Source organism: Neltuma alba, unplaced genomic scaffold (genome assembly GCF_004799145.2).
Source record: "Neltuma alba isolate B1F8T4 unplaced genomic scaffold, ASM479914v2 tig00011509_pilon, whole genome shotgun sequence".
Classification (NCBI taxonomy): Eukaryota; Viridiplantae; Streptophyta; class Magnoliopsida; order Fabales; family Fabaceae; genus Neltuma; species Neltuma alba.
Window position 1 is genome coordinate 174,489 of NW_021636177.1, and position 11,106 is coordinate 185,594.

Here is an 11,106-nt window from a genome sequence, read left to right on the forward strand (position 1 = left end):
TCTCACTTTGCAATGTAATCTTCAAGGTTATCACAAAGATTATTGCGAGCCGAATGAGAAAGGCTATGCAATACTTGGTTCTCCCTCAACAATGCAGTTTCATTGCCGGGAGACATAGCAGCGATAATGTTATTATTGCACAGGAGGCAATACACACCATGCGCACCAAGAAAGGGAAAAAAGGCTTCGTGGCAGCAAAGGTTGATATGGAAAAAACCTATGACCGATTAGATTGGAAATTCCTCAGGGATACACTTAGAAGTATTGGCATAAGGGAGCAGATGCTGAACTTGATTATGGCCTGTGTTTCTTCGACAACTATGCAAGTACTTTGGAATGGGGAATGCTCACACGCTTTCTGTCCTTCAAGAGGTGTTCGGCAAGGAGACCCACTTAGTCCTTACCTCTTTGTGTTATGCATGGAGAGATTAAGCCAAATTATAAGTAAAGCTGTTAGGGATGGAAGATGGAAAGGGCTGAAACTTAGCGCTACAAGACCAATCCTCTCCCACCTCTTTTTCGCTGATGATTTATTACTGTTTGGTGAAGCTTCCTCTGAGCAAGCCGAAGTGATGAGTAACACTATGAGAAACTTCTGCAATGCGTCGGGACATAAAATCAGCCTTAGCAAATCCAAGGCCTACTTTTCAAGGAATGTGTGCTTCAACAGAGCTAGGGAACTCAGCCAAAGCCTAGGAATTGGTATCGCTGCTGACCTAGGGACATACGTCGGAGTTCCTTTACTTCATAAGAGAGTGACAAAGGCCATGTTCTTTCCGGTCATCCAGCGTGTCCAAGGTCGACTGGCATCTTGGAAGAGCTCTTTTCTCACTATGGCAGGTCGGTCAACCCTGATTAAATTAGTGATCTCAGCCTTCCCGAGTTATTACATGCAAACAATGCTTATCCCCAAAGGAATTCTGAAAGAAATAGAGAAAGTAAGCAGGAATTTCTTGTGGAACCAGAATCCAACAGGGAAAAAGATGCACTTAATTGCTTGGGATTTAATCAAACAGGAGAAGGCAAATGGTGGGTTGGGAATGAAAGATCTTCAAAGTCAAAATATTGCTTTCATCATGAAACTGTGTTGGGGGATCCTTACCAAACCCGAAGCACTGTGGGTCCAATGCCTAAGAAGTAAATACAAATGTGGTGATGGAATGTATCCTGTGGTTTACAAAAAACAAATGCTTCTGCTGTCTGGAATAGCATTACAAAGGTTTGGGACCATTTTTATCAAGGTGTAGGCCAAAGAATTAAAAGTGGCAACCAAACCCACTTCTGGTGGGACCTATGGACACCTTTGGAAATACCACTAATTCATCTAGTAGAAAGAAATGTTACGAGAATTGTTCCTAGTGAGAAGGTGAGCCACTTCATTCTCCCTAATGGCTGTTGGGATGTTCACAGATGGAGGGATTTCTTCCCGGATGAAGTAATTGCAATACTTGAGCAGATGAAAACACCGAGTAGCAGTGGGGAAGATGAATTCTGGTGGCGAGCAACTTCATATGGGAATTTCAGTGTCAAAGCCGCGTATAATAAAACCTTCAGACATCTCCGCACTAATAATAGAGCTCAGTGGAAGGTCATCTGGAAACTTCCGATTCCAGAAAAAATGAAATATTTCCTTTGGCAAGCTATTCAAGAGAGACTACCTACCAACGCACTTAGAAAAAAGAGAGGAGTCCAAACAAGTGAGGAGTGCCCGTTTGAGTGCTTGGGTGAGGAAAACACTCTACACATTTTGAGAGACTGTGAGATTGCTAGAGAAATCTGGATAAACGTTGTGCATCCCAATCTTCTTTTTAGTTTTTTTCAATCTAACTTGCAGGTTTAGATGAAGCAAAATTTATCAACAGGAGCAGGAAACGCATACTTTGCAAAATGGAGCTAGCCAAAGGTCTTTATCACAACATGCTGGCTCATTTGAAAGAACAAATGCAGAGGTGTGCTTGAGGGACAACGGTTTTCGGCTAAGGAAATTAGACACACGCTACTCTACCAACTCATGGAGTCTACGGAAAGAGGAAGGTTGCAACACATGATATTTGGTGCTGTAGCGTCAAGGGAAGAGAAGTGGCGCCCCCCTTTGGAAGGAGTCATGAGACTTGATGTAGATGGATCCGTGAATCAACATCGACAGGCAGCGTGTGGAGGTCTGGTAAGGGATGCTGCAGGAAGATGGCGTATTGGATTTCAAAGACGATTAGGAGTCCTACCACCGACAGCAGCTGAGCTAATGGCCTTACTAACAGGTTTGCAAATGTGCAAACAGCAAGGTTTTAGTAAGATTGAGGTCTTCACGGATTCTATTGAAGTTCTCAGACTAATAGAAACCGAAGGAGGAGCAAGCCACTTTCTCCAGACCGAATTAACAGAAATCCGAGAGCTAATTTACTCAGATTGGGACGTTAGCATCAACCATGCACCGAGGAAGGTTATCCAATGAGCAGACTTCTTGGCCAAAAAGGCACAGGACATACAGGAAGAAACGATTTACTAGCATAGGCCCCCTCTGGATTGTATAGACCGAATGCACGATGACATGGCTTTAGCTGTCTCATCGGCCACGAACATTTAATCAAGTTTTCTTGCCTTGTTTAAAAAAAAGAAAAGATTACCATCGAATCAATATATTAGGTTAAATCTAATACATTACTTTGAAGTTTAGATTATGTATCTACTTGGACAAATATAAATCATCTTCTTCCTACTTCCAACACGACGCACGGGCTTCCCATTTATTAATACTTACTGAAAACAATTTACGAAATACAAGTTTATAACTAAGGAATTTGAGTTTGTCTTAATTTTTTCTTTTGTTCTTTCTGAATCTGTCCTTATCCTTCTTTAAATAGGAGTATTTTTCAAAAGATCATTTATCAACAATGGGCATTAATCATTAAATTTAAAAATAGTATTTTGAAAAAAAAAATCATGAAATACTAAACCACGTACTATACTCAGCAACAAAGATTAAAAAATTATTCATTATACTTAGAAACAAAGAAATATTTTACTTCAAAGCATTATTTAAGATAATTATTAAGTTTTCTGAGATATATAAAATGACTAGCATAATTAAGCTAAGAATAACTTTCACTTAACAAATGACAAGAATAACTCAAATAGGGACTAAACAAATAACAATTTTTCACTTGATAAATGGTAATAATTTGTGTGAGCACCTTACATATGAATGTCTAGAAGTTTAGAATTTGGATTAGCTTTTCCGAAATAATTTTATAACGTTTGTGGTAAATATATGAAAAAAAAAATTATTTCAGTTTACATAAAAACACTTTTTTCAAATATTTCTAGAGTATTCCAAACACTAACCAGTAATAACTTTTATTTAACAAACAACTGACAAGAACAACTTAACCACTAAGAAGTTCAGATAAGAACCTGCATATAAATTACTAGAACGATTGTTCTTGTCATTTGTTAAGTAAAATATGTATTTAAGTTTTTGAAGGGACTTAAGAATCATTTCCCCTAATAACTATAGCCCATGTATTCACAAAAGACAAACCCCCCATGAAAAGGGTATTACAAGAATCTGAATTTGGAGCTAGCAAAAAAAAGGAAAATCTGAATTTGGAGCGGCTAGAAAAATCTGAATACACAATCCCGTTGGCTATATTTGGTCCCCCCCCCCCGGGGACCGTAGTCGCAGAACATTTTCACTAGACATAGTCCTATTGGTTGCTATTGTTATTTGTAATTGATTTTTTTTAGGTACCAGATATTCTCCTGTTAAAGGTAATATTATTGAAGATATTATCATCTACTAAATATAGACATCTTCCATCCTACTGGGAATGGGAATATTTTTTTCCTTTCCTGCCTTCGGTGAACACAGAGAGCAGGCAAAATCAGCAGGATCCATAAACTAATGTATCCATAGGCTTGTTATCAGAAAAAAGTATCCTTAAGCTAGACTGGATCCATAAATTAAACTAGAGATGGACAAATTAAGGAACAAAAAGGCCCAATCAGATCTGCCCAAGGTCAAGTAAGCTAAACCCAATTCATAACCAAACCCTTCATAAATCATCACTTGTAAACTTTTCGTGTCCCTAAATAATTCACTTTGAAAATTCTATGAAGCACTTAATATTTTTTTTTTCAATTAGTACACTTGACATGTATGTTGTTATTGAGTACTTATGGTAAAGAAAGGGAATGAGAAGATGAGGACTGAATTTGAATTCACTGAATCTAATTAAGAGTCTTTTAGAAAGATGTGACAGTTTAAATAGAATTCCCTGGCCAAAAAAAAAGTTTAAATAGAATTAACAAAATTTAATTCATTTGGTTAATAATCTGCGTGAATTTGTTAGATATGGCTTATAAATAAAAATATAGGAAGTAACTTAATGAGAAAAGACTAAAAAAATATTAAATAATACTACCTCCGGTCCTAATTATAAAAGCCAGTTGACTAATTTGAGAAGATTAAAGAAGTAAGTTGAGTTAGTTATTTGTCTTAAATAGGTGTTGTCTTTCCTTCAATAATAATTACTACCTCCGGTCCTAAATATAAGACCCAATCCACTTTGTCTCTCATATTTATACTTTTTTTTTCAAAATAGCCCTTCTAACAATAATAGTTCAAGTCAATACACTTGATTGGTAAGGATATTTTAGGAAATACAACACCTATTTATTACAAATAACTAATTTAACTTCTTTCTTTAATCTCCTCAAATTAGTCAATTGGATCTTGTAATTAGGACCGGAGGTAGTAATTAGATTCTTATGCATTGCATGAACTTCAAATAATGGGGTGTACTATTCATTTACTGATAATATTGTGGTTTGCAATTATATTTTTCTATATATGTTTTCCTATGTGTATTATACAACATCTAGAGAATGTGATGCCCAATAATCTAGAGGTTAAAGATATGCACAATCCACAACTTATGAATAGTATTATAAATTTTATATTTGATATCTATATTAATTTCTGTGGGCAAGTGGAGTTACATAAAATTGCAAAAATAAATTATATTATTAATAATTATGATCTTTAAATAGTTAAACTTACCATAAATTTTATATAATTGATTGCTGATATCATGATAGCAAAATCTAACCATTGCAGCTATATATAAATTTTATCATTTTTGTAGATTTTTTTTACAATATTGGTTAACTGATATTAGTATTGATATTAATATAATTATGAATATAAAAATCATTATTACATATCACAGGTAAATAATATGCCACTGTTATGTCTCTGCTTTTTTTTTTAATATAAAATGTTTGACTATCAGTTAAAACTTTTATTCCTAGATTTTTTTAAAAAATTCAAAATCTCTGAACGTAGCATATTATTGGCGCAAAATAATATTTATCATTATCTTTTCATCTTTAGTTATAACAACTTTTTTTCCCCCTGAAAACAAAGGATTGAAACAAAGAACAATTTCACGAAAAACTGAATTGAATTGGTGGATTTTTTTTTTTTTTACCAATAGATTGAACTCTGGTTCAATTCCATGTAAACCCCATAATCAACAAGATGTAATTTTTTTTAAAAAAAAAAGTGTATCAATTAGAGATATATACATTCAATAACAATTAATCCAACTAATAATTGAATTACTTTAGCTTACCGAAAAATTAACTTATAAAAAGTATTAATTCGACAAGTAACAAATTAACAACAATACCTGATTTTCTTTGTTCATTGATGATCAAGTTTACGTATTCTTTGCTGGAATGGAAAGTGCTCCCAAGTTAAAGTCTCGTGTGAATTGACGAAGACTTGCCTGCAAGATGAACAAATAACTGTACGGACTGACTTCAAACTCGTGAGAACTGGGCTGCTACAATCTTAAATGACCCTTCCTGTACAAAGTAGGAAGTTTTTTGCCTTAATTGATGTTGTTCTCTTTTGCTTGCTATGTTATTAAGATTGTTTACTTAGTTAGAATTTGTATATCAAAATAAGCCAATAAAAGATTAATCCACTTAGTAAAAAGTTGACGTATAAGATCATAAGTTTAACTCCTGCTATTGTTGTGAGAGTTTTATTGATAAGTGATATATACATATATATATATCATTCCAGTAAATGTTCTCTAAGTATTGAAAATACATGCATATAATATATATATATATATATATAAAAGAAAGCATCAAAATAAAAGATATTAAAAAAATTATTATGAAAAAAAAAAGTTATGAGATTTTTTAATAAAGACAAGAGGGAGAATGTATATTACTTATTTTTTCAGATATCCTAACATTCACGTGAACATTTTCATGTATATTGGTCGTTAATTATTTGTTCTCATCCGTACTAAACTACTCTCTATGTGTTAACTGCCTAATACAAAACTTGGATCTAACATTTTCATGTATTTGCTTAGAGCTGTTTATCATAATATGTTCATATAAATTAAGATTAACTTCATTTCACATATTTATCTTATACATTATAAATAACGATTAAAAATTTTTTTAACTACTACTACATCGTCATTCTAAACAAGCACTGACTGTCTGTTCTATTTATCAAAACGTATTGTTGTTGGTGATTATATTGGCACTCAACTAACTATTCCAATCTTGACCAACAAATCTAAACTAACAGTCAATTTTCATATACAGAGGCATCCAAATATTGTAATTCCTTCTCTCTGTTTTAGTAATTTGTCTATATTGTAAGCATTAGTTGATAATGTGATTCAAATAACCATGCTTGAAAATACTACCTTTGAGAGTTATTTTACCACGTACGATAAGAACGTAGCATGAGAGAAACAGAAAAACAAAATAGCAGATCCATAAAAGAAGGAAAACCCATGGGAGAACGAGAAGAGCTTGAAAACTCCAAAAACCTCAGGGCACTAATTCATACAATATGAGTAGGCTTTTAGTGGCAAAAATACATGTGAACGTTGGGCTTCTATAAATTAGATTAAAGATAGTTTATTTAAGGTAATTAAATATGGTTAATGACCAAATAAAATATAACTGACTTAGTTAAAACACATAAGAAACTCCAATATCTAGTTCCAAGGACTTTTAACTATTTTCAATAAAAATAACGCTGGATTTTGATAAAAAGATTTTTAGCAAAATCTTGCATGTGAAGGCAAATTGGTAGGTTTTTAATTGCATTGGCCTTTTGTTATTCTCATTAACCTTCCTCCAGCGGTTAATGAACAAAATTTTGCCCCCGCTCCAGAAAAAAAAAAACCTTCGATTCTAATTATAAGACCTTGTTTATAGACTATAAATAAGGTCTTATAGTTAGGAACAGAAGTAGTATTTCAAGATCCATCCCTATTGATAAAAAAATGTCTAATTTACAAGGCAGGGCACTAGCTAGCTAACCACCCCCCTTCTCTCAACTGTTTTTTTTCTTTTTTTAAATTACTACTCGTATTGTTCCTTAATATAATATCTATATAACTAATTTGATTAGATTAAAAAGGTTAGGTAATTTAGTTAATTATAAGAAATACGACATGTTTTTCTCAAAACACCGAAATCATCTTTTCTTAATATCCTCTTTCCCTCACTTACTGATTATGGTTGAGGAATTATCTATAGAGTAATTTAGAAAAAATTAATAAATATGATAAATATGTTTTATATTTAGGATCAAAATTAACTTAACAATCAGGTTTTATATTAAAGATTGGAGGAGTATATTATTTCAGTCATTCCCTTGGGATGTAAGTCATAACACAGTTTATCTTTATGGGATACTGGATCTTTTATTTATATCTAAATTTATATAATTTGTTCGTTTTGTCGATAATATGAGTTGTTTGCTTTGCTCTTAAATATTCAGGGGTTCCGCTGAGGGATAGTCTTCCTTCCTTCACGGCTACATGCACCCTGATAATGTTTGTATAACTACAGTCATATATCCTTCTAAACCTATATGTATAACATTAAAACTTGCTAAAATCGCTCCAACATACTCTATGTTGGCTGTTATGGATAGCTCTGGCCATGATAATTATTAATCTCTACTGTTTTTTTTAATAAAAATCTTTGATCATCTAATATAATTTATATTTTTTTAAAAAATAGCATTTTTTTTTAAATGTCCATATATTTATTTAGTCTAATATTTATAGTCCATAAATAAGATTTTATAATTAGAATAGAAAATAATATATTTTTAAAATTCTTTTAGGTGTCCCAGAAGAGACTAAGGACATACACACTGTAGAGCCGGCGCCGTACCTGCTGCATTACACAAATCCAAGGGAATTCATTGCAACATTTCAATATTTCATAAACAGAATTACTAGTAGAGATTTGATATTTTTTTCTTAAGTGATAATAAATATCCATATTTTTATAATATTAATTAATATTATTTTTAATCCTTTTATTTGGCATAAAATAAAAATAATAATATTAATTATAAAAATATTAATTTTTATGTAATATAGTGAAACATTTATAAGCTTTTTCCAAAAATATTCTTAAAAAATTTGCTCTACAGATATCCTCTCACCTTTTTAAATTTTAATTTAGAATACAAGTCAGCGAAATTTATCAAGACAAGTACTATCAATTATTAATATGTGGCCATTTTTGCATGAAAAGATGTTGGACAAAGGGAGAGGTGGGGTATTAAATTTCATTAATTAAATCCTTTTTAAATTAATTCTCCCATGATTCCACCATAGTTTTCCAAATAAATATTTAATGCTAGCACCTAAGCTAGCCCCGTGAACTGAGAAAGACCCGGGCAGCCATTTTCATGCGGATCACTTTATGTCTTTGTCAATTTTAATCGTGGTGCCTCAAGTCTAGAATATCTTTTTCCTTCTTATCAAAAAAAAAAAAGAATATCTTTTTCCTCCTTATAAGAGTAAGACAGCTGGCACCTCGTCGTCAATCACTAGTTCATTAAAATATATTACTTCTGGTCCTAATTATAAAAGCTAGTTGATTAATTAAAGAGATTAAAAAAAAGTTAAGCTAGTTATTTATAATAAATATTTGTTGTTTTTTCTAAAATATCCTTACTAATCAAATTTATTGGTTAGAACTATTATTATTAGAGGGACTACCTTAAGAAAAAATGCATAAATATGAGAGACAAAACGGATTAGAGTCTTATAATTAAGAGTAAAATAAAAGTCAAACAAAATCTTATATTAAAAACTTGAGGTAGAAGTTCATTAAAATACTTATAAATTGTAAACTAACTCATAACATAAAGAAAAAAATTCCAAAACAAAAACCCTAAAAAAAAACTCAGAAACAACAAATTATTTATTCAAATTTCAATAAGAACAATACTTATATCAATTTTTTTATATTTATCATGTTAAATTTTTCAATTACATATGGTCATGCATCCTAGATCCTATCATTGAAATATTATCATTTATTTATAAACCCACATGAAAAAAAAAAACACATGAGCACATATAATTAAAAGACTCGATTTAAATACTTTTCTCTAAATAATTCTAAATTTCTATCTAAATGAAATTTTGAAATATTAGTATTTTTATAATATTTACCTTTCGCTAACAAGAAAACCCCTCACTTTTTTTGTTCTCCAAAAAATGCTTTGTTATTAGCCTTGTTAGCAGGTTAACAAAGCTCCCACGACTGGTGATTGGAGTTTTGGCCGTAAAGGCTATGATTTCTATAGGCAAAATTAGCTGATAAAGTATGGTAAACAACTAATAAAGTGTAAATATCCTGAAATATCTGTTATTTCCGAATCAAGTATAACAGATAGCAAATGAAATATAGTAACTAACTAATAATGTGTAAAATAAATATTTAATACACTTCACTATTTATTTATAACACTTATTAACAAATGACAACATAATTTTCTAAATTTCACAATTGAATTTTCAAGATATTTACAACACTTTCATTAGAGATATACTTTTTTTTTTAATGAAACTAGATAAAAGTTTTACAGAATGCCAGAGCATAAAGAACAAACATAATTAGAAAATAACCTACAAAAAGAAGCTAAGGAATAACTTTTACATAAGAAAAAAGAAAAATCACACAATAAAACAAATTTTCCTGCCAAATTATTAAAGCCGGAAGATTCACAATGAGCTCAAAAAAATAAAACAAATTTTAAAAATTATTATTTTTTATTCTAAAACTTGTTCTTACATGCTATTTAGATTCTTCTGGGGATCTTTTAGTAATTATCTTTTTTAGGGTTTTATTATAATTCTCCTTTAAGAAGCAGAAAAATTAATGAAACTTTTCGTGACAGAAGTGATATACAAAGAAGGACTGGGTTAATCAACTTTAAAGAGGTGTCTGAATGAAAACTAAACCATAATTTCAAAAAAGTTTTTATGATTTACGAAATAAATATATGAAAAAATTTATCTCATTTTATAAAAAAGTGCTTTTTAGAAATATTTTTTAAGGTTACCAAACACGTCCTTAGTCATAATTCATAGCGTTGGAAATCTGGCATCTGGCCATCAACAAGGTGATGCCGACAGGGCGGCGTTTAAAAAAAGTGAGGGGCAGTAATTTTTTTCCCCAACATGTCAAAATTTTACATCAACATCGAGTCATTGATTTGGTATTTTGAAAAGTTGAATAGCTGATTTGTCAATTTTAAATTTTTAGGGTATTTTTTAAGGATATTCCTTCAAATAAAGTTCAAATAATTATTTTAGCTGTAAAATCATATTTTTATCTTTAAAATGCAGTACAAATTTTCAAAAACTATTTTTACTTTGAAACAAATTATATCTAAAAGATGAATTTTGGAAAAAAAATTTGTGTAACATGTTTAATTAGATACAAAATTGCGCCATTATATTTCTCCTAATTTAGATTTATTTATATTATCTAGGTTAATCTTACTTTTTATTTATTTATTCTCAAAACATTAGATCTGAACAATACATGAAAGTGTAAAAAATTTATATAAAAATAAAAAATAATTTTTCCTTTAATAATATATTATGTAAAAACACATATAGTCCATATTAATCGATATATTACGTAAAAATATGTAAAGTCTTTCCGTGTTATTCATAATATATGAGTATAATAATATGAACATACTAATTTGTTTAATACTATTCCCTCGTTCCTTATTATAAGAGA

At 30.8% G+C, this 11,106-nt stretch overlaps 1 protein-coding gene across 1 annotated transcript; it reads left to right on the forward strand.

The window, feature by feature from the left end:
- The first annotated feature begins 2,011 nt into the window (after positions 1-2,011).
- LOC114714512 (uncharacterized) lies at positions 2,012-2,452 on the forward strand. Its single transcript, XM_028899253.1, has one exon. The coding sequence runs from the start codon at positions 2,012-2,014 to the stop codon at positions 2,450-2,452; it is 441 nt and encodes a 146-aa protein (XP_028755086.1).
- Positions 2,453-11,106: the final 8,654 nt, after the last annotated feature.